Source organism: Phascolarctos cinereus, unplaced genomic scaffold (assembly GCF_003287225.1).
Source record: "Phascolarctos cinereus isolate Bilbo 61053 unplaced genomic scaffold, phaCin_HiC Scaffold_3;HRSCAF=262, whole genome shotgun sequence".
Classification (NCBI taxonomy): domain Eukaryota; kingdom Metazoa; phylum Chordata; class Mammalia; order Diprotodontia; family Phascolarctidae; genus Phascolarctos; species Phascolarctos cinereus.
Window position 1 is genome coordinate 225,362,957 of NW_027555736.1, and position 27,037 is coordinate 225,389,993.

The 27,037-nt window shown below is 41.7% G+C and overlaps 1 protein-coding gene across 1 annotated transcript in view; it reads right to left on the reverse strand.

The window, feature by feature from the left end:
* ESRRB (estrogen related receptor beta) overlaps positions 1–27,037 on the reverse strand; it is a 238,126-nt gene that overhangs the window by 46,626 nt on the left and 164,463 nt on the right. The window contains exons 2-3 of the mRNA XM_020986520.1: positions 21,573–21,979; positions 3,340–3,456 (exon numbers count right to left, since the gene is read on the reverse strand). Of these exons, the coding sequence (XP_020842179.1) occupies positions 3,340–3,456; positions 21,573–21,979 (524 nt within the window). The remainder of the gene's footprint in view (positions 1–3,339; positions 3,457–21,572; positions 21,980–27,037) is intronic.

Sequence of the window (27,037 nt, forward strand, 5' to 3'; positions counted from 1 at the left end):
TATATAAAACACTTGGAGTTCTTTGGAAGAATTTCACATGCAATTTCACTATAGTTGAGTTTGTGTGTGTGTGTGTGTGTGTGTGTGTGTGTGTGTGTGTGTGTGTGTTAAGGGCAGTGAGGTGGGGCAGTGAACATAGCAGCCAGCTTAGAGTTAAGAAGATTCATCTTTCTGAGTTCAAATCTGGCCTCAGACACTTCTTAGCTGTGTGACCCTGGGTAAGTCACTCAATTCTGTTCCTCATCCGTAAAATGAGCTGGAGAAGGAAATGTACTCTAGTAACTTTGACAAGAAAACCCCAAATGGAGTCATGAAGACTTGGACACAACTGAAGATAGACAGATAGTTTGATTTTTTTTTTTTTACCAACAGGAAAAGCTTAGGTCTGTCGAGTTGAGTGACCTTGAACAAGTCACTTAATTTCTTTGGGCCATATTTCCCAAATCCATAAAATAAAAATGACTATATCAACCCAACAAAGCTGTGCATGATTTTGTTACATATTTTTTCTGGTCAGACCTCTGATTTTACCTTAAGAGAACGTTCCACATGAGGAATATCCACTACAAATTCAGATTGGTACTTTTTTCAGCAACTTGTAATCTTAGAGAGCTGCCTAGGCAACTCTCAATGACTTGCCCTGAGTTGCATAGGTAGTATGGGTCAGACAGGGAATTTAAACTCAGGTCTTTCTGACTCCTAGGCCAGCTCTGAACCCACAATGCCCCACTGCCTCTCCAAAATGGGTGCAAAAGAAAAACTGAAATAGTAGTTGTGAAAGCCTGTTAACAGTAGAGGTCTCATGTAAGTACAATGTTATTATAGATACTTAAAGGCAGCTGGGCAGTGAAGTGAATGAAGCACTGGACCTGGAGACAGGAAAACCGGAGTTCACATCCTGCCTCAGACACTTTCTAGCTGTGTGACCTCATGTGTAAAATGGGGTTAATAACAGCCCCAACCTCTCAGGATTGTTTTGAGGATCAAAATAGACAAAAATTATAAAGTGCTTAGCATAGTGCCTGGCACATAGGAAGTGCTACATAAATGTTAGCTATTATTATTATTATTTTAAAAACATGTAACTTAGAAACCATGAATCTCCCCCCATACACACACATCACAAGATGGAGAGCTTTAGGTGATAAGAAGAAGTTTCTTGCTTTAAATCACTATTTTCAAGCAAGTAGGGAAGGCTATGACAGGATCTGTGTAATTTTTTTTTCTAGGAGGGCCTGAAATAACTTCATTCTCCTCTCTTCTTTTTTCTTCTCCTCACCCACCCCACTTCTTTCCAAGATGTGAGATAAACCACATTTTTTTCCCAAATGGCATCTTATTCTCTATTCCAATATTGACCTTTCTACTCTTTCCTCACAACTCTTAAACACACACATGCATTCAGATGAGTAAGGTAGAAGGAATGACCTTGGTGACCTTTGTGTCTTCAGAAGGTTGGAATCCAGAAAATTCACTGGATCTCAAGAGGATAAGATGAGGCAGCTATATCGGGATGCATAGCATGACATAGTAAGTAGCATTCAAGACTTTTTCCTTCTCTTCCCTCCTCCTCACCTCCCCCTACCCCACATATACTCCAGGTTTTTCCCATTCCAGAGGCAATCCTGGACCATGAAGCTTTGAAGTCAATCCATAAGGATGAATTCCCAATGGTTTACTTTGAATGGAGAAAGAAAGAAAGAAAGAAGGAAAGAAAGAAAGAAAGAAAGAAAGAAAGGAAGGAAGGAAGGAAGGAAGGAAGGAAGGAAGGAAGGAAGGAAGGAAGGAAGGAAAGAGAAGAAAGAAAGAAAAGAAAGAAAAAGAAAGAAAGAAAGAAAGAAAAGAAGAAAGAAAGAAAGAAAGAAAGAAGAAAGAAGGAAGAAGAAGGAAGGAAGAAGGAAGGAAAGGAAGGAAGGAAGGAAGGAAGGAAGGAAGGAAGGAAGGAAGGAAGGAAGGAAGGAAGGAAGGAAGGAACTGAGAAAAAAGGAAGGAAAGATGGATGGAACTGAGAAAAAAGAAAGAAAGGAAGAAGGAAGGAAGAAATAAAGAAGAAAAGAAAGAAGCTGAGCACTGTTCAAGGAACCCTGAGCAAATTAATAAGCAAAGTTTCAGGTAAGATAGAAACAAAAGAAAAAAGATTTTTTTTTAAAAAAGAAAGAAAGAGAAAAGTAGAGAAACAGAAATAAGGAAAGAAAGGGGAAAGAGAGAAGGGAGAAGGAAAAGAAAAAAAAGAGAGATGGGAGAAAAAAGAGCCAGGGAGCAAGGGGGAGAAGCAGCAGCACCTTGGGCCAGAAACAGCCAGCCGTGGCAATTCACTTCCTCCAGAATGAGGGCCTCTTCCCCATGGGCTATCACAGTAAAAGGGCCATTTGCCATTCCTTGGGTTTAAAGTCTTAGTCTTCAGTCTGCACATGAGTTGGAGGGGGTGAAGGGAAAAGGACTAACATGACATGGCGTCATAGGACAATCGTCTGTGGAATTGATTTAGAGCTGGAAAGAACCCTGGACATCATCTGAGTCCGATCTCTTCATGTTACATATAGAAATGACAGAGACAGGGACTGGACCTGCACATTCATCGATGTAGGGAACTCTCAGGTAAGGAAACTCCTCACAATTCAGTTTGGAATTTTCTCTACCATTATTAGTCTGAGAAATGCCCCGAGCACTGAAGGGGTTAAGTGATTTGTGTAGGGGTCACACAGCCAGCCATGTGTCAAACAAAGGCAGTGCTTGAGGCCAGGACTTCCTGGCTCTCAGACCAGCCTCCTATACCACACTGTGTCTCACAGATGAGGAAACTGAGGCCCACAGAGATTAATTGATTTGCCCCAGGTCACAAAGACAGTAAATAGCAGACCTCATATTTAAACCCAGGTCTTGTGACTTCAGATCCAGTATTTTCTCTGTAGTAATTCATAGCCTAATCACCTCAAGGGGAGGAGAGGAGGAAGGGAAGGAGGACAGGAGAAGGGCTAGCTTGGGAGCTGGGTACTATCCAGTCCCAGCATGGGTCAGGCTTCTGAAGAGCAATATCTTGACCTTCCATTAAGACCTTTAAACCACACATCCCCAGTACCACTTCTCTGCCTGGAAAAAAAGGAAAGAAGCCCCTGAATTGTTGGTAGGGTCCATCAAGGATACTCCTCATGGACGGAGATGCTGCCTTCAACGTATATGAGTAGTTCAGAAGTCCTAGTTGGGGCGATAGCAACTGTGGGAAGGAATTCAAAAAGCTGAGGATAGTGACCAGGAAACTTGGAGACTGTAGAGGGGTCACAGGTCATCAGACAGAAAGCTTCTCCCCATCCCCACCGCCCACCTCCCCTAGCCTCTTACCTTCCTTCAGCATCCCCACTTTGAGACATTTCATGAAGCGACATGCCTGGCAGGATTTGCGTCTCCGTTTTGTGATTTCACATTCATTTGTGGCCGGGCAGCTGTATTCAATGTTCCCTGCAACCAGACACAGAGAGGTCACTCCTGGAGGGCATCTCGTGGCTCGGCACCTGCCCCTTCTGCCTGGCCCTCACCTGTCTGTCCATCCAGAGGGGGGGGAGGGTGAAGGGAACCACGGGGGCCCAAGCTGGTAGCTTTCTGCTGCAGTTTTTCTCAAACATTGCCCTAAGATTTCATCACACCTCAGTGACTGTAGAGCCATCAGTGAGCCAGATAGTCAAAGCTTATTAGCCATTTGTTAAAAGTGCCGCTCCTCTTTTCAACAACAGAATTAGGGGCATTTCTTTACAGTCAGAATCACCTGGGTGAGGAACAGCTGCAAGCAGCCTTTGCTGGTTTGAGCTCCAAAGCCCTAACTCCTTTAGGGAAGTCACTGCAGGTCTGAGCCTTAGCGTCTGTGGCCCATGAAAGATGCAAGTCTGATTTCCCTAGCACTTCGTGAACTGCCTGCTACCTTCCCAGCCTGGCTCCGGGGCAGCTCTGAAAAAAAAAAATGGAGGGCCAAGGAACTAAGTTGCTTGAAGCTAATTTCCTGGTGTTCCCTGACTTAGCATAGCCTTGTAAAGTGACTGTTGTTTTGTGTCCAACTCTTCACAACCCCATTTGGAATTTTCTTGGAGAAGATACTGGAGTGGTTTGTCATTTCCTTCTCCAGTTCATTTTACAGATGAGGAAACTGAGGCAAACAAGGTTAAGTGACTTGCCCAGGGTCACACAGCTAGGAAGTGTCTGAGACTAGATTTGAACTCAGGAAGATAAGTCTTCCTGATCCCCAGCCCTGTGCACCACCTAGCTGCCCATTGTGAGATGACTAGTCCCTATAAATTTGGTTTCCTGTCTCTGCCTTGAGCGTCTGTCCTCACATCCTGAACCAGCCTAGGTAACATAGAGCCACTCTTGGAGACCGGACTAAGCTTAACTCAACCGCAAAGAGAAAACCCAAACCAGCCAACTCCCAATTATCCATGAGTCACTTTCCCTTCAATAAATGCAAACTAATTTCAACAAGAGAGGAAGCTAAGCATAATTAGGAAAGTAAAACCAGATAATATATTCTAAAGACAAATATAAATGCTCTGCAGAGATTCCATCATTTTGGAGTAACCATGCCATAGAATTGGAGAGCCCCAGAGCTAAAATGGACCCCAGAGATCATCTAGGACAGACGTTCTTCATTTGGGGTCCACAGACTTTTAAAAAGATAAATCAATAACTATATTCCAATATAATCTGCTTCCTTGATAATTCTGCTTATTTTATTCTATTCATTTTAAAACATTACTCTGAGAAAGGGTCTACAGGTTTCACCAGTTGCCAGAAGGGTCCATGACACACTAAAGGTTCAGAACTCTTGATCTCGTCTAATGATTCTGATTTGGAAGTTACAGACAAATGGTCCAAGGGGCTCATGCTAAAAGTGCAATGGCACCTTAAACAGTAAATAATTGCAGACTATTATGAATAGCATATTAAATTACCCTGGGAGTTCACAACACATTTTTATCAAAAGGGGTTCAAGGAACAAACACCTTTGGGAAACATTGATCTTAGACCAACCTATTCCTGAAGAAAAATCCCCTCTATAATACACTGGAGTCAAGGGTCTTGACACTCAAGCAATTAGCCTCTTCCTGAAAACCTCCAGGAATGGGGAATTCACTCCCCTGCAAGACAGCCCATTCTATTTTAGGGAATCTTTGCTGGTTCCTGCTCTCATTCATATCGGCCTCCTCATCCCCACCAGCACATAGGACAATATTACAACAAAATTAAGAAAATGTCACAACCAGGGTACACAGTGCAGAGAGATCCTGAGATCTAACCTGACCACAAAGTTATCTATCTATATCTATATCTATCTATATCTATATCTATATCTATATCTATATCTATATCTATATCTATATCTATATCTATATCTATATCTATATACGTAGTTATCCCACCCACATCTCAGGGTTAGGGAAATGGCGTCCCCCTGCCCAAATCTAGAAAATCCACATAAAAGTTTTTGGCCCTCCCTACCAGAGAAGAAGTCTGAATTATTATGGTACCAAAAGATAAACTATGTCGATATTATACAATGCTATACATATATTTACGCATTTCTAAGTTTCTAACCTTTTTTCTGTGTTGTCTGCTGGCCTTCATGTGTCATCTGCAGTTTCTGTAAAACTCCCCCCAAATTCCCATTTAACTTCTTATGCCAACCCGCAATATATCAAAACTGCAATGGGGAAAGTCGTGATGTAGAAGGGATAACTGTACTCTAAATAACTTTGAGTGAAGGTTGTACATCTACCCTTGGCTCCACATTGAACTCCTTGTGCATAGATAATATATAATTAATCCACAAGCTTTTATCTCATCATCCTCAGCCGTTCCATTAGTTCTTTTTGGGAAACTTACACCCAAAAGGATGAAGGTGCTTGCTTTAGTTTACAGAGTGACCTAGAGGCAGAGCCAAAATTTGAACCCCTGCATCTGGACTCCCCATCCTGTGTTCTATGACACCACACTGACCTTTTACTTTGGTACAGAGTTCATGAGTGCTCAACCAGGCAGCAAAATGTCTCTTTTTTCTGGGAGGTGCTACTTATCAGCTGTGTGACCATGGTCAAATCACTTATTATCAATTTCTTCATTCATAAAATAGAAATAATATCTGTAGTGGTGCATCTATGTAGTGTAGTGAATTGAGCACTGTCCTTCAAGTCCCACCTCAAACATTTAATCATTGTGTGACCCTGGAAATAATAATTTAACTTCTTTTAGTCTCAGTTTTCTCATCAATGCAATGGGGATAATAATAGCACTTAATGCACAGAGTTGTTGTGAGAAGTAAATGAGATAATATGTGAATAGCATTTTGTAACCTTAATTAAATTCTAGTACTAGGAGGAGGAGGAGAAAGAGGTGGGTAATAGAAGCTAGGCGGCAAAGTGCATAGAGCTGTGAACCTAGGAACTCAGGAAGACCTGAGTTCAGATCCCATCCCCAACACACACTAGCTGTTCAAGTCATTTAACCTGCCTGCCCTAATTTCCTCATCTGTAAAATAGGGATAATAATAGTCCTTCCTTCCCAGGGTTATTGTGGGGATCAAATGAGACAGTATTTGCAAAGTGCTATGTAAATGTTAGTTATTACTATTAGTAGTATCACCTACTTCACAAGACCATGGAGAGGCTCAAAGGAGGCAATGTATGTGAAGTATGAAATAAATGTCAGCTATTATTAACAGCACTTCTATTGCCTTGTGGCATCTCTTGTAATAGTTATCTTAAATCGTTACTTAATTCTTGTATTATTATGGGAGTGGCATAACGAAAAGGGTGCTGCTGGTTGGGGCATCAGGAAGACTGGCATCTACTCCTGCCTCTGTTGTCACTATGGTCACTGCTGAATTAATGTGTTTGCCAGCTGCAGATAAATACAAAAGCAGCCACAGGAGACTGGTGCCTCTGGGCGAGTCTGTCAGCCAGGGTTCCCACCATCACTAAAGAATCATGGAATCCCAGAATCCTAGAATTAAGAGGGACCTCCGAGATCATCTGGGTCAAGCCCAATCCAAATTTTGAACCCCACACGCAACCTCTCTGGTCATCCTTTCCCACTCATATACTAAGGACTGGGAGCTCACTACCACCCCACCCCATTATGAAGCAGCTCTAATGGTTAAGAAGTTGTTTTTTTCCTTATGCTGAATCAAAATCTGTCTCTCTGTAACTTCCGTATCCCAGTTCTTCCCTTTGAGGCTAGATATAATCCTTTGACCCTTTCAATAAGTATGCCCTTCTACAGGTTTGACACCCTCAATTCTTTCAGTATTCACAAGGTATGATTTTGAATCCTCTCACCATTTTTTTTTTGCCTTATTCTAGGTGCATTCCAGTTTGTCAGTTCTAAAATGAAGTATAAAGAACTGAACAGAGTATTCCAGATATGGCCTGATCAGGTGAGGAAACATTTGGACTTCACTGTTTTTTTTTCTCAGTCTAAGCATGATGCTTCTATTGATTAGAATCCATTAGTTTCCCTGGGTCCAACCTCTTGAGAGCAGGTGGAAAGAGGGTCAGCAGCAGCAACCTAAGTAAAGTTCTTGGCCCTTTAGGGTCCAGACTGGGAATAGGAGTGGGAGTAGGGGAAGGTGAAGGTCCTGATTTTATTTGTTTATTTATTTATTTATGTCCCTTTCAATTTGTTTTATGGGCCTGGCGGCTGGCTGCCAGCAAAGCCGGCTGGTAGCTTTGTCTTGTAATTTCGGTAAGTGCCCCATGATAAAGTGATGAGATTACCTCATCAGAATTCCAGCAGTCTCTCAGGGGCAGGCGGTCACACGTCCTGCTCCATATCCCTGTATGCTAAGAAAGGGGGTGATTGGGGAGAGCTCCAAGGCTGGGGGAAATGCTGATGCAGGGTTTGGAGGGTTTCAAAGGTCCTCACATGTGTTATATACATTCATGTGCAGGGTGGCTATGTGTTAAGGGTTCCCTGAGCATGTATAAAAGCAGGCTGGGCAAGACAGCTGAATATTTTCTAGCTGTGGCATTTAGAGGAAGGGGTACCCAGTTTGAGATTTTTTTTTAAATATTAAAAACTCAGAGACCGGTGCACTGACTTCACCTCAAAGCTCTAGAGTGGGGTGAGAAGGCATAGAACCAGGCCTGGTTTTGTATGTTAGCATCCTCAAATACAACTAAAAAAATACATTTTCAGGTCTTATTTTATTGTAGTGGGGACCATCCTATGGAGTATGGATGAAACTGGGCCTGTGCCCTGGCACCATTTCCCCTCATTATAGTCTAGCTAAACTGGACTACTCATCTTCCAAAATTAGTCTTTAATTTCCCACCCTTGTATAGTTTTTGATACTGTATCCTACTCCTGATATACCTTTATTTCATCTCTTCTTGCTGCATTTGGAGTCAGAGGACCCAGGTTGATATTCTGACTCTACTATTTACCAATGGTGTGACCTTAGGTAAGTCATTCAGTTTCCCCATCCATAAAAATGAAAGGATCAGACCAGATTGCGTCTAAAGTCCTTCCAGCTATGAATCTATAAAGATTTTAACCTCTTTCATGATACTTCCAACCAAAAATATTCTCTCTCTGTTATGGACTGTCAGAGAACTTTCTGAATTTATTGTGTCCTATTTTGTTTTATAAGTATTTTGCATCTCTTTTCACCCCCCCCCACTTCCTTAAAAACTCCTTGAAGGCAGGAATTACGTGTTAGACACATTTATATGCCCCCAGGGTAGCTAAGTTATATAGTGGATAGAGTGCCCAGCCTGGAGTAAGAAAAACTCTTCTTCCCGAGTTCAAATATAGCTTCAGACCCTTCCTAGTTGTTATGTTCATCTTGACATTCTCACCGTAATAATAATGATAGCATTTTATAGAGTGTGTTAAACTTTACAAATATTATCTTGTTTTATCCTCACAACAACTGTGGGAGCTAGGTGCTATTTTACAGATGAGGAAACTGGGGCAGTCACTTAACCCTGTTGGCCTCAGTTTCCTCATCTGCAAAATGAGCTGGAGAAGGAAATGGCAAACTGCTACATTATCTTTGCCAAGAAAACTCCAAATGGGGTCATGGAGAGTCAGACAGGACTGAAAGGACTGACCGACGACCAACAGGGCCTCAAATGTGGCAGCTGTTAATTAAACTTATGAATGAATGGATTAATGGCTGCATCTTCATAAGGATCTGAACCTCCCCCACCTTTCCTACCCCTCATGAGATACTCAGATTGCCTGTCACTCTGGACTGAACTAATGAAGACTCATTTTTCAAGGATTATCTTCAACAATTATCAATGAATATGCATGGGACCATGGCCTATCTTAGATGCAATGAATTATGGGAATGGAATGGGGAGTCTGTGATCTCAGAGATGGGATAGGCAAATTAGAAACCGCTATGGTATCCAAAGTGTTAAAGAAATTTGCAGATGTCAGGAATCAGGTTGGGGGGAGGAGAGAATTTTGGGTAGCAGCTGGCGTAGATACAAGAATGGGACTCTCTAGTTTTAAAAATAACCTTGCTATTGTCAGTGTTATCATTTAGAAATGTATAGCCTCAGTATTATTCCCATTTTATCCAAGAAATAGTCTCGACGAAGTCCTACTCTGATGCTCCATTGTAGTGTGGAGGTGACCCTGGGTTGCTGAAGGTTATGCCAACTGAGCAAGAACTCAGGCAAGGTTTTACTATGCTGGTAAGATTTGGAGCATGATTCTAGCAACAGACTATGCTTTCCAAGGACTAGCCAACCTGCATTTGTCAAATCTCACCAGTAAAGTGGCCCTTTGGTGATTCTTTGACCCTGGCAGCCCATGAAACATCGAAAAGCACAAAACTGCCCACGGTCTTTATGGCATCTTTATTCTATGGTGATGGTGCCTCAGTGGTGAAAGGATGGTGGGGCAGTAGCAGGTACTAAGAATCATACAATTTTTAGACCACCTATAAACATTAATTAAATTAATTAATTATAATGGAACGGCTAGGTGGTTCAGTGGATAGAGTGCTGGAGTCAGGAGGACTCACCTTTCTGAATTCAAATCAGACACTTACTAGCTGCTCAACCCTAAGGCAAGTCACTTAACCCTATTTTCCTCAGTTTGTGTAAAATGAGCCAGAGAAGGAAACGGCAAACCACTACAGTACCTTTGCCAAGAAAATTCCAAAAAGGGTCCCAAAGAGTCAGACAAGACTGAAAAACGACTCAGCGACAACCCAAAAACCCCATTAATTTAGGTGTTGGTACTTTGAAGTGTGAGATCCTTGTCTAGGGACCGATGAATGGACGCTCCTACAGGACGAGAATGTATTCATCTTGACATTCTCACCGTAATAACAATGATAGCATTTTATAAAGTATGTTAAAGTTTGCAAAACGCTTTACAGATAATATCTTGTTTTATCCTCAAGACAACCCTGGGAGGTAGGTAAATGAGGAAACTGGGGCAGACAGAAGTGAACTGACTTGCCCAAGGTCACACAAATAGTTTGTGACTGAGGCCAGATCTGAACTCAAGTCTTCTTGACTTGAGGTGTAGCACTCTATTCACTACATGACCTAACTACCTCTCAATAACTAGAAATAAAACTGGAAGAAAAAAGGGAGTTGCAACTCAAGGAACAGATAGCTCACAGGTTCCTGAAGAGTAAGAGAGTTGGAAAAGTTCATTGCATTCAAAGGCACCAAGAACCATTTCAACTACAGTCCACCCAGTGTTCTTATTTTAGATGATAATGAGTTGATTGCATCAAACATTGCAGAGTCCCCTAAATGACATCTGTAATCATTCAATAGAGTTCACTCTGACTATACACACTGGAAAAGCCAAGTCAATGAAGAATGCCTACACGCCCTTGGAAGGACCCCTTGATGCATACGGACAAGTCCTAATTAGTATAAATAATGAATTCCCTGAAGTGGCCCCATTATCCCAATGGACATGGCATATTTCAGTGACTTTCTTAATAAGTGCTTTTCTAAAAATGGCTGCAGTCAGGAGTTACTAGAAACTCATAGAAGCCAGTGAGCCATTCATTCATTCATTCATTCATTCACTCAGTCATCCTTTCATTCATTCATTCACTCATTCATAGTCTGTAACTCATTTATTCATTCATTCATCCTTTTGTTCATTATCATTCATTGATTCATTCATCCAGCTAGCTCCTAATTAGCGTAATTTTCAGTTGTACCAGTCAGCCAGCCAACAACTGTTGAGCATCCAATATTTTTACGGCCTGATGCTGTGCACTTAACTCTAGTTACTACTCTTCTCTCTGCCCCACTAACTACCTATGTAGGGTAGGTAGATGATGTATTGGGTAAAGTTCTGGGCTTGGGGTCAGGAAGATCTGAGTTCAAATATTGCCTCTAACTCTGTAACCCTAAGAAAGTCACTTAGTGCTCGCTCTCTCTCTCTCTCTCTTTGTGTGTGTGTGTGTGTGTGTCTATCTGTCTGTCTCCCTTTCTCTCTCTCTTTCTCTCTCCCTCTCTCTCTCTCTCTCTCTCTCTCCCTCCTCTCTCTCTTCTCTCTCTCTCTCTCTCTCTCTCTCTCTCTCTCTCTCTCTCTCTCTCTCTCTTTGTGTGTGTGTGTGTCTATCTGTCTGTCTCCCTTTCTCTCTCTCTTTCTCTTTCTCTCTCTCTCTCTCTCTCTCTCTCTCTCTCTCTCTTCTCTTTCTCTCTCTCTCTCTCCTCTCCCTCCTCTCTCTCTTTCTCTCTCTCTCCTCTCTCTCTCTCTCTGTGTCTATCTGTCTGTCTCTCCCTTCTCTCTCTCTTTCTCTCTCTCTCTCTCTCTCTCTCTCTCTCTCTCTTTCTCTCTCTCTCTCTCTCTTCTCTCTCCTCTCTGTGTCTATCTGTCTGTCTCCCTTTCTCTCTCTTTCTCTCTCTCTCTCTCTCTCTCTCTCTCTCTCTCTCTCTCTCTCTCTTTGTGTGTGTGTGTGTGTGTCTATCTGTCTGTCTCCCTTTCTCTCTCTCTCTCTCTCTCTCTCTCTCTCTCTCTCTCTCTCTCTCTCTCTCTCTCTCTCTCTCTCTCCCTCTCTCTCTCTCTCTTTCTCTCTCTCTCTCTCTCTCTCTCTCTCTCTCTCTCTCTCTCTCTCTCTCTCTCTTTGTGTGTGTGTGTGTCTATCTGTCTGTCTCCCTTTCTCTCTCTCTTTCTCTCTCTCTCTCTCTCTCTCTCTCTCTCTCTCTCTCTCTCTCTCTCTCTCTCTCTCTCTCTCTCTCTCTGTAAAAAGGTGATAATAATAACACCTATGTCCCAGGGCTGTTCGGAGGACTAAATGAGATCATATTTGTAAAGCATTTTACAAACCTTAAAGTGCCACATAAATAAATGTTAGCCATCATTATTATTATAATGACTCAATTAATATGTTCTATTACTGGAGGAGTGTATTCTGTACCATTGGTCTATAGACAAGGATTTCACAGGTAGAATACGGAAATGCTAGTTTTTATTGTTACTATGATTTAAAATATTACATTTTGTTTCCTTCTTCAACTTAATCTTTTCCCTCCTTTCTTCCAGCCCTGACTCTCATCACTTCCATGGGCTCCTTTCCCTTTCCTCCTTTCTAGGGGAGGCCTGGATGCTTTCTAGGCTCTACACATGTAACTAAGCCAACTTCCAAGAGGACTAACCCAGAGGTCAGTCGAAACAGTTTGATTAAACCCAGCTTTGGCAGCTAGGAGGCACAGTGGATAGTGCCAGGCCTGGAGTCAGGAAGACTCATCTTTCTGAGTTCAAATCTGGCCTCAGACACTTGCTAGCTATTTGACCCTGGGCAAGTCACTTCACCATGTTTGCCTCAGTTTCTTCACCTATAAAATGATCTGGAGAAGGAAATGGCAAACCACTCCAGTGTCCTTGCCAAGAAAACCTCAAATGGGGTCATGAAGAATCAGACATGACTGAAAATGACTGAACCACAAAAAAAAAAGTCCAGCTTTGGGACGGCAAGAGGCCTTAATTAACTCCCATTAGGGTCTGACTGCAAAGGCAAAGGTTATGAGAATCCTAGGATTTTTCCCTTGGAAAACAAATTGATTCTTCCTCCCATTTCATCTCTTTTTGTTTGTTTGTTTCTAATATCAATAGCAGACAGGCAATTTCCTATTCTCTCACCTCAACACTTTGATTTTTATTAAAAAACAAACAAACAAAAGAAAATCAAAGGACCAAAAACAAAAATGGAAGTTAAATGGGAGGGGCAGGAGAGAAAACACACACGTTATGAAGAATGTTTGTTGCTCAGTCATGTCAGGCTGTTCATAACCCTGTAAACGATAGGACGCCTGTATTGTCTGTGAGGTCTTGGCAAAGACCCTGGAGTGGTCTGCCATTTCCTTCTCCAGCCGATTTTACAGACGTGGAAGCTAAAGCAAATAGGGTTAAATGACTTGCCCAGGGTCACCAAGCTAGTAAGTGTCTGAAGCCATATTTGAACTCAAGCCTTCCTGACTCCAAGCCCAGTGCTGTATCCACTCGGCCACCTAAGCTGCCTCCATGAGGCCCTAGATTGGAAACAGGGACTCTCTGCTACTTTCTGGCTTCAGAAGACAGCTAAAACGCTAAGCCTGGAATCAAGAGGCCCTGAGTTCAAAACTGACCTCAGATACTAAGCCGTGTGACTCCGGACTAGCCACTCAACCTCTGTTTGCCTCAGTTTTCTCATTTGTGAAGTGGACATAATAATGGCACCTATCTCATGGGGTTGTTGAAGGATAAAATAATATTTGTACAGTGCTTACTACACAGTGCCTGGCACATAATAGGTGCTACATGAATACTTATTTCCTACCCCTTCTCCGCTACTTACTATCTGGGTGACTCTAGATAAATCACCTAATTTCTCTGGCCTTAGCTAACTGTATTGCAAAATTAGAGGGTTAAAGTAGATAACCTCTGAAGCCCCTTCTAGCTCTAAATCTATGAAATTAGCTATGCATTTTTGGGCAAATCACTTCTCCTTTTGGGGACTCAGTTTCCCCATATGTAAAATGAGGGGTTGGGCTAAATCAGGGGGTTCTTCACCTGAGGTCTATGAATTAGTTTTTTTAAGGTATTTTGATAATTATACTTCAGTAAAATTGTTTTCCTTTGTAAGCCTATAGGTTTTGTTATGTTTATTTAAAAACCTCATTCTGAGAAGGCGTCCATGGACTTCAAGAGGTTGCCAAATGGGATAATAATAATAGCATTTAGGTAGCATTTTAAGACTTGTAAAGTGCCTTACAATTTTTTTAAAAGGCTAAGAATCTCTGGACTTCCTAGCTCCGCCGTTCTGTATTTGTGACCTCCCTTTGATCAAACCCACCAAGGCTGAGAGCTTTCTGGGACAGAGTGCATGCTTATACTTACAGCCCTTGGGGAAGCCATGAGGGGACACTTGGCAGTGAAGTGACTCTTGGATTACGGCATTTCCCAAAGAGATCAAGACAAGCAGATGGAAATCAGCCCCACCAATCCCATCTGCTCCCGGTGCCAGCCACCACCCTTGTGCCACGCTAGTGTCTGCCTGTTTTGGAAAGGTTTTCTCTCTAAATGCCCATGTGTGTCACTGAACTCATCTCCCCCTGGATCAGCCAATGTTTTCCAGGACAAAAGGCCTTGGAAATGATCCAGAACAACTTGGATCTAGACAAACACCAGCCAAGCAGACCCTGTTTCTGATAACTGATCAATCACCTCCTGCTTCTCCTTGGGGCGAATATTCTTTCCAGTCTCATATCAGGGCCCAAAGTGAAAAACAAAAGCATTTGGAAGGTCTGCCTTCTGCCTCCCTCCCTCCCACAACAAGCCTGCCCACTCGTCCCTTTTTCTGTAATAAAAGGTGCTGGAGCCATATTTGGCCACTATGTGAGCCGGTGGCCTACCGGTTCAATGCATGTCTGGTCAGTGCATACTTCAGGATCTCCCAAAGCAATTCTGTTAGGGAGAGGACCCCCATGTCACATCAAAGCCTCATCTAATGCTACACTCCCCCTCCCTAAGAGAGGAAAGAAAGCTAAATTCCGCTTAATCAGGCTTGGGTTGGCTTTGTTGGGCCAACTGGGAGCTCTTCGGTTAGCTCTAAACAGAAGGCATGGAATCATAAAACTTCAGAGCATGAAAAGACCTGAGAGGTCATGTAATAAAACCCTCCTCATTCACTATGAACATCTATACCTTAGAAACTGGAAAATGCTACAGATCAGGGCTTGATTTATTGTTTTGTGATTGCCTGGACTTAAGAAAGTGATGGAGAAAATGTTAATAATGCAAATTCAACTTAAAAGCGTGTTGTGAGTATATTTTTTTCCTAAGCCAGTGGTTAAATATTCACCAGTACACCACAGGACAGCTACATGACACAGTGGGTAGAGTGCTGGGCCTGAAGTCAAGAAGACTTATCTTCCTGAATTCAAATCTGGCCTGACACTTACTAGCTGTGTGACCTTGGGCAAGTCACTTAGTCTTGTTTGCCTCAGTTCCTCATGTAAAATGAGCTGGAGAAGGATATGGCAAACCACTCCAGTATCTTTACCAAGAAAATCCCAAATAGGGTCCTAAAGAGTCAGTCATGACGGAAATAACTGAACAATAGTTCATCACTGATTACACTTTATCTCTCACCAAATCTCCACCCTCCTCCCTCCCTTTTCCTCATTCCCAAGGCTGGAAAGAACCTCTAAAGCTGGCTGGTACAAAGGGATCTCCAAGAGTCATTCTCTCAGAAGATTTTATCTGCAGGTCCAATTCCTACTTGTATATGGACATTCAATTCAATTGAATCCAACAGACATTATAAAGCACCTACTACGCGTAAGGTACCAACAAATCCTCCCCACCTTAATAATATTTGTCCATGTTGTTTCTTGTTTTCTAGCCAATCCTCAATGGGCATGGTCAAAACAGGTCAGTATCCCTCTTGTAAAAACTTATCAAATAAATCCTTGACAAGGTTAATGAAGCCAACTCTGAACCTATTTCTCATATGGCTTTTAAAAGCACAATTCCTATAGTCTTTCTTCTTCTACACTGGCCACAGTAGTCTATCTTACTGCACTTTACAAATGTGTTCCTAGAGGGCAGCTAGGTGGCAGAGTGGATAGAGCACCGGCCCTGAAGTCAGGAGTACCTGAGTTCAAATCCAGCCTCAGACCAAACACTTGACACACTTACTAGCTGTGTGACCCTGGGCAAGTCACTTAACCCCAATTACCTAAAAAAAACCCAAAAAACAAACAAAAAAACCCAAATGTGTTCCTAAATGTTGCTTGTAAATCATTTTTGGTAAATTCAGTCCTATTTTAAGTACTAAAGAACTAATATTTTTCCTTATGAGATCTTATTGTGAATCCCCTTGTGAAGCAAATAAATTATCTTCTGATTCATCTTTTATAAACATCCAGACCTCTAAATTATTTCTTAAAGACCTCTAGATTTAGAGTTGAGAGACTTCAGATAGATTGTCTACCACCACTGCTGCCTTAATTTTACTGTCAGTCAGCATGTATTAAGCACTTACCATATGCTAGGCACTGTGCTAAGCACTAGGGATACAAAGAAAAGCAAAAGACATGGTCCATGCCCTCAAGGAGCTCATATTCTAGTGGAAGAGGTAAAGTGTCCCCCAAAAAATATTGTACATATAAGATATACACAGCGTAAATGGAAGTAATAGTAGAGAAAAGGCACTAATGGGGGGGAAGGGGAAGGACAAACAGAAAAAGAGAATACAAAAGGAGGAGGAGAGAGAAAGACAGAGAGACACAGAGAGACAGAGAGAGAGAGAGAATGAGGGGAAGGGAGGGAAAGAGGAGAGGGAGAGAGAGAAATAGAGAGAGAGAGACAGAGAGAGAGAGAGATGGAGAGAGAGAGAGAGAAAGAGAGAGAGAGAGATGGAGAGAGAGAGAGAGAGAGAGAGAGAAAGAGAGAGAGAGAGAGAGAAAGAGACAGAGACAGAGACAGAGAGAGAGAGAGAGAGAGAGAGAGAGAGAGAGAGAGAGAAGACAGACAGACAGACAGACAGACAGACAGACAGAGAGAGAAAGAGAGAACTGGAAAGTCCTCTGCAGAAGGTAAGATTTGAGCTGTCTTGAAAGAAGCCAAGGAAATACCTGAAAGCAGAGGAGAGAGTGGGGGACAGCCAGGGAAAAGGCATGGAGTGGAGATAAGGTGTCATTTGTGAGGAATAGCAAATGTCAATGGATGTTAAAGTACAGGTAGGGGAGAAAGGTAGAAGGAGACTATAAAGGCAGGAAGGGACCAGGTTGTCAAGGACTTTACAAGCCAAACAAAGGACTTTATATTTGATCATGGAGGCAATAGGGAGCCACTGGGAATAAGGCAATGGAATAAGGAAAATTACTTTAGCATCTGAATAGAGGATTGGAGTGGGGAGAGGCAGACCCACCAGCAGGCATTTGCAGTAGTCCATTTGTGAGGTTATGAGGGCTTGCACCAACGGTGGCCATGTCAGAGGAGAGATGGAGACAAGAGATGTTGCAAAGGGAAAAACGACAAAATTTGGCAAGAGATTGGATATGGTAGAGGGAGGAGAGTGTGAATGAGGAGTCAAGGATGACACCGAGATTTCAAGGCTGGGCTGTCTGGGAGGATGTTGGTGCCTTCTACAGTAATAGGAAAGTTAGAAAGAGAAAGACAGTCCCAGAGAGGCTAATCAACTTTCTAAAGTTGTACATGTAGAACACTGACATTTGATGTTTCCTTTCTTTTCTTCTCTAACTTCTCCACGTCCTTTAAAAGTATGAAGATTCTAACAAGACACAATCATCTCCCACAGCTTTGATGACTGCAGTAACATACTAGCAGGATTCCTTCCCAGCACCTGCAGTTCAGGCTCCTCTATGGCATGCTGGTGCTTGTCACATGGTACTTGACTGCTATCAGTCTTTGACTTTGAAATCAATCTTTGACCTGACTACTAACATCTTTGGCTAATATTAAAACTCTGACCCTTCCAGGTTAGTCTTTGGTTCCTCCATCTTTCTCCTCCCTCAAATTATCATGTCAAGTTTCTGTCTCTCAGTCTATTCTGTTACCCTTATCTTTACTACATTTCTTGTTTTCTTGGAATACCTTTCTAAGTTAGCAGGCCATTTTGGTTTTTATGTTCTCTGCTCTAGAGTTTTAACAACTCCAACCAACGCATGTTACCTGCAGATGTGATGGACATATTCTCAATTCCTGCATCATCAAAAAGACACTGATGAGATTAAGCCTTGGGGCTGGTTTCTGAAGACTACCCCTCTATTTATTCTATTTTAATTTCAACATCACAAACTGAGGTTATTGCAAGATACAGAATCATCAATGTCATGGCCTAAATCCAGATGGGTACCTGGAGAAATCTGCATGTTATCAAATGGGCCCCATCCACATATGGAGGACCATTTAGAGAAGAGCTTCTTAACCTGGAGTCTGTGAACTTGGTTTTAAAAAAATCCTGATAATTATTTCAATATAATTAGTCAACCAATAAACACTTACTAAGCACATACTCGGTGCCAGGTGCTGTACTAAGCATCTGGGGATACAAAGAAAGGCAAAAGACAATCCATGTCTTTAAGGAGCTCATAATCCAATTAGTTTCTCTTGCAATCCTATGTATTTTATTTTATACATTTGAAAATATCATTCTGAGAAGGAGTCTATAAGCTTCACCAGATTGTCATTGGGGTTCATCACACGCACACACACACACACACACACACACACACACACACACACACACACACGTTAAGAACCATTGCTGTAGAGCCATTAAAAATCATTGACGATCAGTTCTAATCTTAGCTAAGTAGAAGAAATCCTGTCTACTGTTTTCACAAGTTCTGAAAACTTTGTTTGCTAGGCTTGAATATCTTGTGAGTATATCTTAATAGGCTTATTATTTATTGGGTTTAATGAAAGTTGGAGAAGTGACATTTGCATTACTAATATCCCTCTCTCACAGTGTGTTGACACTTCTACTGGTTATGGATGACTCCAATGGTTTTCTGAAATTGGGAGATCCCACTTGGCCATTTGCAGCAACACACAGATAGCTGCTACCCACTGGTCTTTGGCATATGTATTTTGTACATTCCAGTGGCCAACATCTTCAGCTATTCCCTGACACCAATGATTTATTTGAGGTCGACTCTTGGAATATGTGTATGATATGGGACTTTAGAAAGAGCTACAATATGCAGTCCAAAGACCAAGATCCAGGTCTTGGCTTTACCATTCACTAGCTCTTTGACATTAAGAAAAGTTACTGTGTCTCAATGCTTTACTTTCATCTAGAAAGTGAGAATTGGACCAGATCAGGGGTTCTTAGCCTGGGATCCACAGATCATCAAAGGGGTCCACAGACAGATTTTAGGGGGCCCATGAACTTGGATGAGAAGAAATTACGTTATTATTGTAATACAATTATTTTTTCCTTTGTAATCCTAGTATTTTATTTTAAGTATTTAAAAACATTATTTTGAGAAGGGATCCATAGGCTTCACCAGAATGCCAAAGGAGTACATGATGCAAAAAAAAAAAAGGCTAAGAACTATTATAACTAGATTATCTGTAAGGGGATTTATGGCTCCAACATTCTCCACTTCTATATGGTGCCTACTGCCCTGTGTCAATTTAGTCAATAATAAACTGAAAAGATAACTGATATTAAGAGCAACCCGGTCTACAAGGGAGGGTTTCTTAACTCTTTCAAAATTCATTTCTCAGTCCTGACCTGTTAAATACTGATTTCTGTCATTATCCCAACTGTCCATCTGCACTGGCAGTGGGAATATTTTATAAGGAAGAGTTCAAGATTGACTTCTAAGCAGAGATCATTATCTTATTCGTGGTAGCAAATAATTAAATGTATTTACAGATTCTCAAGACAGCCTGCTTTTCCTACTTGCTGATTCCTGTCTGAGATTACTTCCCACTAACCTCCACTTTTTTTCAGGCTGAAATTGGGCCTGCTCATATCTCTGCCTTCTGTCTTAGAATTTAGAAAACTTAAACTAAATCTATTTAGTTACTCAAGAGTTATGGAAATTGACTTGCCTAAAAAACAACTTTAAACTTTTATACCTAAAAGTAGTGACCAAATCTGTGATTTCATTGATATAAGGAAATCCTAGGTGAGAAAATTCCTTCTTCCATTGTAGGTTAGCATCTTCTCTGTAACTTAGATCTAAGAGAATTGTCAGGGGCCCTGAAGTGACTAACCCAGGTTCACACATTCAGTATATGTCAGAGGTAGAAGTATGATAGAAATAATATGAAAATGAAGCACTACCCATATACATAACACAAACTATGTGTACCCAAAGACGTTTGCCCCCTGACCTTTTTTTAAGTAAATCCAACATGTGAAAATGCAATTTTATTAGATAAATTAATTGGAAGATCTTCATTTACAAAAGGATTTAACAGAAGTCCTGAAAATAGTGAGCTTCCCTGTGGCAATTAAAACGTGATTCAGTTTACAAAAATTCAATTTTCATGTAACATTTTCAGGAACTCATCAATTATATAAAGTAAAGGACCTTGTAAATTCAATATTTCTGCCCTTTCAGGATGAATAGAAATAGTTTTTCTAATTACAGAGTTATTTTGCATATCTGTGAGCATTTGCTGCCATAGACACACATACATATGTGTCGATAGTAATGGCAATCATCATATCTAGCCTTTTTATATAGTCCTTTAAAATTTTCAAAGTGCTTTACATCTATCATCCCAATATCTGTCACAATCTGGATGTATCTTTTAGTTGCACTGATAAATATGCTTAGATATACATGTGTGCTCTTGATATGTTTTATCTGTGCATGCATCTTCATTTTCAAGATGCAATTGCTTGAAATTAAGGATTATACATATTATATATATATATATATATATATATTATTATTATTATTACATAGTTGACAATGAGACTTGGAATTTTAGAGTTGAAGGATAATAGGATTATAGATATAATGCTGGAAGGGGCCTCAGAGGTCATCTGGTCCAACCTCTTTATTTTACAGATGAGGAAACTGAGGTCCAAGAAAGATTAAGTGACTCTAGTCACAAAAGTAATAAATCGTAGAGCTGGTATTCAAATACAGGTTCCATGATTCCAAGCTCAATGTGAAAGTTCAGCAGTCTGTCAGCCATCCCGTACTGTTCCCTGCCTCCTGATCCCCAAGATGCAGTGGCTTGTCCCAAACCACCAGCAGAGGAAGAACCAAAAATCACCAAGTGGGAAGAGAAACAAGAGTTCCCTTGACAATATCACCAACAAGCGACCGTCCAGCCTTTGCCTGAAGGCCTCCAGTAACAGGGAACCCATGATTACCTGAGACAGCTTATGCTTCTTTTGATCAACTCTCATGGTTAGGAAATTTTCCTGTATATCAAGCCAAGCTCTCCTCTCTACCACTCCCATCCATGGCTCTTGTGTCTTTGAAGGCCAAGCAGAACAGTCTAATGCCCCTTCTCTATGGTAACCCTTTACAGCTCTTGACTTTCCCAGATTCTGCAACATCTCTATTTCCCATGCAGCCTCATGTTTGAGGACAAACACAAAGACATCACTGTACCTTGAATTGTCCTCTTGAAGAAAGCTTTGCAGGCTTCACAGGAAGCTACTCCGTAGTGGTAGCCAGAAGCTATGTCCCCACACACCAGGCAGAGCCTCTTGGGGATGGCATTTAGCATATACTCGCACTTGGTGGGTGAGTCTTCCATGATGGCGCTGGCACAGTCATCATAGCGCTTGCGGCAGGGAGTGCCACCCAGGCCTGTGCCATTGAACATGGGAGGTGAGTCCAGGCCATTGGGATGACCCATGGCCAGGCCGTAACCACCGCTGGCGTCAGAAGAGCCGCTGGGACTGTGGTGGCTGATAGCATCGATGCCCGAGGATGGGCTGGAAGGCTCTGTCTTGATAAAGGAGCCACAGCTGGAGGTGAGGTGCCGCTCTTCTGCGGACATCCTATTCAGCAGCCTGTGGAGAGAGGGCAAAAGGAGTCACCTATGGAAATAAGCCAGGACCTGGGTCCTGTAAGGGGTATGGCAAGGGCGCAATTGAGTATAGACTAGGTCCCTGGCATTGGCATAGAAAGAGATGTGCTCTGTATTATTTGATTGGTGGTATTCTGGGATTGCCGAGAAGACTATACCATATATTCCTGCTAATGGATCAAATAGAATCATTTCATTTTATCATTCACAATAATAATAAAGTAACTTATGTCTCTATAACACTTTTAAATTTTACAAGACATTTTTCTTGCAACAATCCTATGAGGTAGACAATACAAATTATGATCCAAGTTTCCAAATGAGGAAACTGAGGCTGAGAACGATGAAGTAACTAGCCCAGAAACTGTATAAGTGTCACAGCCAGGGCACATAGGCTCCTAGATCTTAACCTGAAAAAGACTTCAGAACTATCTAGTCCACCCCCATAATTTTACAAATGAAATATCAAACTCAAATAGAAACAGGGTCCACTAATCTATACATCAGGATCTCTGTATGCTGCATATTTGCTTAGTTTTAAAATATAATTATAGTTGTTTTTAAAAATAAACTATACGTAAAGATCCTTGCAAAAAAGAAAGAAAAAGAAAAAGAGGAAGGAAGGAAGGAAGAAGGAAGGAAGGAAGGAAGGAAGGAAGGAAGGAAGGAAGGAAGGAAGGAAGGAAGGAAGGAAGGAAGGAAGGAAGGAAGGAAGGGAGGAAGGAAAGAACTGGAAAGACCAGGAAAGTTAAGTGACTTGCCAAGGATACCCAAGTATAAAGTGCCAGAGGCAAGATTTGAACTCTGGAGCAACTAGGTGGCACAGTGGATAGATCTCCAGGCCTGAAAATCAGGAAGACTCTGGAGTTCAAATTTGGCCTCAGACACTTCCTAGCTTGTGACCCTGGGCAAGTCACTTCACCCTGTTTACCTCAGTTTCCTTATCTGTAAAATGAGCTGGAGAATGAAATGGCAAACCACTCCAGGATCTCTGCCAAGAAAACCCCAAATGGGGTCATGAAGAGTCAAACACCACTGAAACAACTGAACAACAACAACCTCTGACTAGAAAGCCAGTGTCCTTTCCACAATTCAGAGCTGATTCTAAAGCAGGAACACAGATGTATACCAAGTGCAATACAATTTCACTACAGATCTAAGGCTGCAGCTCCAAGATCTTGGTTCATCAAAACAATTTCTTTCTACATTTTTTCTTTCTTTTCCTTCCTTCTCTCCTTTCTTCCTTCCTTTCTTCCTTCCTTCCTTTCTTCCTTCCCTCTTTCCTTCCTTCCTTCCTTCTTTCCTTCCTCTTCCTCCCTTTCTCCTTCCTTCTTTCCTTCCTTCCTTCCTTCTTTCCTTCCTTCCTTCCTTTCTTACTTTCTTCCTTCCTTCCTTCTTTCCTTTCTTCCTTCCTTTCTCTCTCTTCTTTCTTCTTTCTTTCTTTCTTTCTTTCTTTCTTTCTTTCTTTCTTTCTTTCTTTCTTTCTTTCTTTCTTTCTTTCTTTCTTTCTTTCTTTCTTTCTTTCTTTCTTTCTTTCTTTCTTTCTTTCTTTCTTTCTTTCTTTCTTTCTTTCTTGGCAATCAGGGTTAAGTTCCTTGTCAAGGATTACACAGCTAGTAAGTGTATGAGGCCAGATTTGAAGTCAGTTCCTCCTGACTCCAGGGCTGGTGCTCTATCCACTGAGCCACTTAGCTGCCCCCAGTTTTCTAACAATAGCACTTTAGTACTAAATCAATTTTTTTTAAAAATCAAACTAATGATTGCACTGATGTTGACAACTTTCAGTGAAGAAATTCCCCCCACCAAATCATATCAGCAATAACTTATATAGTCTTAGAGAATCTGCCAGGGCATGGAGAGTTTAAATGGCTTGTTTGCCCAGGAGGTTATGTTTCAGAAGTGAGACTTGAACCTGGGTCTTATTGACACCTAGTTGAGCATTCTAAACACTTACTAAGCTGCTTTTCAAGGTCATTTTATTGTCTACTAACTTGCAACCTATTGCATTCTAATTCTTTGGAAATTATTTTTCATGATCACTCTGTTAACTAGAATATTTGATTAACCAGAATCTCCATTCCCAACTATACTGAATAATATATACTATAATTCATATATGATAATGAACTCTGCTCCCAAGATCAGTGGAGTAAGTTAAATCTGTTAGAAGCTTCCCCACCCACCTCCCAATTATGGTAGCCTCTTTGCTCTGATCTTGCTACACCCTTACCCAGTTCCTTCTATGAATATCAGTATTCCTTTTCAAGGGCAGATAGGGGGCTCAGTGGATAGAATGCCCATCTTGGAGTCAGGAAGACTCATCTTCTGGAGTTCAAGCCCAGCCTCAAATACTTACTAGTTGTGTGACCCTGGGCAAGTCACTTAACCCTGTTTGCCTCAGTTTCCTCATCTGTAAAATGAGCTGGAGAAGGAAATGGCAAACCACTCCAGTATCCTTGCCAAATGGCATCACGAATAGTCTGACACAACTAAAATGACTGAACAACAACTTTTCAAGTGAGCTAGTCAGGGCTGGAAGGATAGTTTATAGCTACAGAGCAGAGCCAAACTAATGGGCCCACAAAGAGATTGAGCTTATTAGTAGTCATCAAGCTTACCAGCCACTGAACATGAGCTTTGGATAATCAGCCCCAGCCTTAGAAGGGTGTTTGGAGGCTGCCTGATATCACCTGGTAATTGATAATTCATGAACTGATGCCTTCAGTTATTTTAGACCCAACTCACTTGTTTTCCTTTTTATTCTTAGATTAGATGGATCAGGCTTCTCCAAGTCCTTATGTGTGCTTTCCATCACAGACCCCAGGGGAATGCAGCATTAAGGTGGCACAACAGGAGCAATTTTTTCTTAGGGTCTCAACTTTGCTGATGAATCTAGGTCTTTATCCCATGATACCAAAGCTTGGAAATGCAGGTAATGATAAGAATTTTTAAAATTAATTTATTTATTTTTAGTTTTCAACATTCAATTCCATCAGATTTTAAGATTTTCTCCCCCTCTCTCTCCTCTACCCTCTCCAAGACGGCAAGCAATCTGATATAGGCTCTACTTATGCATTCATATTAAACATATTTTCATATTAGTCACGATGTAAAGAAAAATTAGAGCTAATGGGAGAAACCACGTGAAAGAAGAAACGAAACAAAACAACAAAGGAAAAGGAGAGCAAATACTATGCTTCCATCCGCATTCAGATTCCAAAGTTCTTTCTCTAGTTGTAGATAGCATTTTCCATCATGAGTCTTTTGCAGTCATCTTAGAATAAGAACTTTTGTGGGGACACAGCTACTAACTGGCCAGCTACCTTGGCTTAAAGGACTGACATTTCCCCATCTCCAGAGGCATGGGCCAATCATGCCCCTTTCCTGGTACTTTTTCACCAGGTGAGGTAGGTTATTCTCTTGCCTACTCTCCCAGGAACTGCCTAACCTGAGGTACTCATGTCACGCATACACCACACACACACACACACACAACACACACACACACACACACACACACACACATCCCTCTTTCTGCCATAACTGCACTGGCCAATGCTGGCCCCCACTCACCAACAGCCAACTCAGCCCATCTCTACCCCAGGCACTGTCTTTGCCTTTTCTTCCTCTGTTATCCTAAAGTGGAAAGGGTACCAGATTTAGCATTAGCTCACCTGAGTTTGAATCCTGGCTCTGCCACTTATTAGGTGTGTGACCCTACACGAGTCACTTCCCTTCTCTGGCCTCAGTTTCCCTATCTGTAAAATAAAAGGCTTGGACTAGATGACCTCCGAGTTCCCTTCAGCTCTGATCTATGATCCCGAGAGTCAATGAAAGCTGATCTAGGCTAGTGGCAAGGTGGAGAGCATCCTCTTCCCTTCCTCTAGCAATCGCTCTGACAGAAACCAGCAGCAGAGATGCTGAAGAAGAGATTCATGTCTCAGGTATGGGTTGGACCAAGTGATCCCTGAGGCCTCTTCTGACTGTGTGTACTCAGGGAATGCAAACATTTTAATATCAGCCTGAACAGAGCCTAATTAGGAAGGTAAATCTGATGGGAAAGAATTACATAATGATAATTTGGCTATTATCTGCTCTTCGGGATAATCCATACCACTGCTTCCTTCTATTAGCTCAGGGCATTGCAAGTTGACTGGGTACACTTTATTTTTTTTTCATTGATGAATTAATTAATTGGGTGCCTTCCCAGTTGAAGCACAGTATTTGGCAATGTGGGAGATATAAAGATGAATGAGACATGGGAATCAGACAATCCAATTGAACCTTTACTTAGTACTATGTACAGGTATTTAGAACCTACTATGTACAGGAAAAGAACTGGAAAAAAACCCACAGGGAAAGATACAAGCTTTTTGAGAGTTGTACAAACAATCCACATTGTTTTATTGCTTCAAGTTCTGCTGATCAGCCTTTGGAGAGAATAAAATCATCCTGCTGGAGAAATAAGCAGAACACCAGTCTTTGCTGAGACTTTCTTTTCACCCACATCTGTTTCCATCACTCTCTTGGGTGAAATAGGGTAAGCAACCCATGAGCTCTCCCAGTCATTAGGTGATGTGGGCAACTGACCAGAGGAAATTGGACAAAGACCCACCACATGGTCCCTGCAAAGGACAACGAGGGAAGGATGTTTACCTCATTACCCCTCTCTGGTCTTCTGATGAGTAGTCATAGTGAGGAAAAGGGCTCAGAGTAAGCTAGGTTTTTGTAGCTTTGCCTTTAAACATACACCCAGCAATCTTCCCTTTCTCCATCCTGAATGTTTACCCTTTCTTTTAGACCTAGGAGAAGAGCAGCAGGAAACCCAAGGGTAGTACCAGTACACCCAAGCTCCCACCTTCTATGCAGATTTGGCTCAGTAAGCCCCGCCTCCATCCTGCACAGAAAATGCCAGACATGTTAATTGAGTTCTGGTGACCTCGAGAATGAAAAGGAAGCAAATTTGATCCCGCTTTCCTCGGAGCTGGCAGGGAAGCTGGGCTTCTATTTTGGTGCCTGAGTCATGGACTTGAGGATGTTG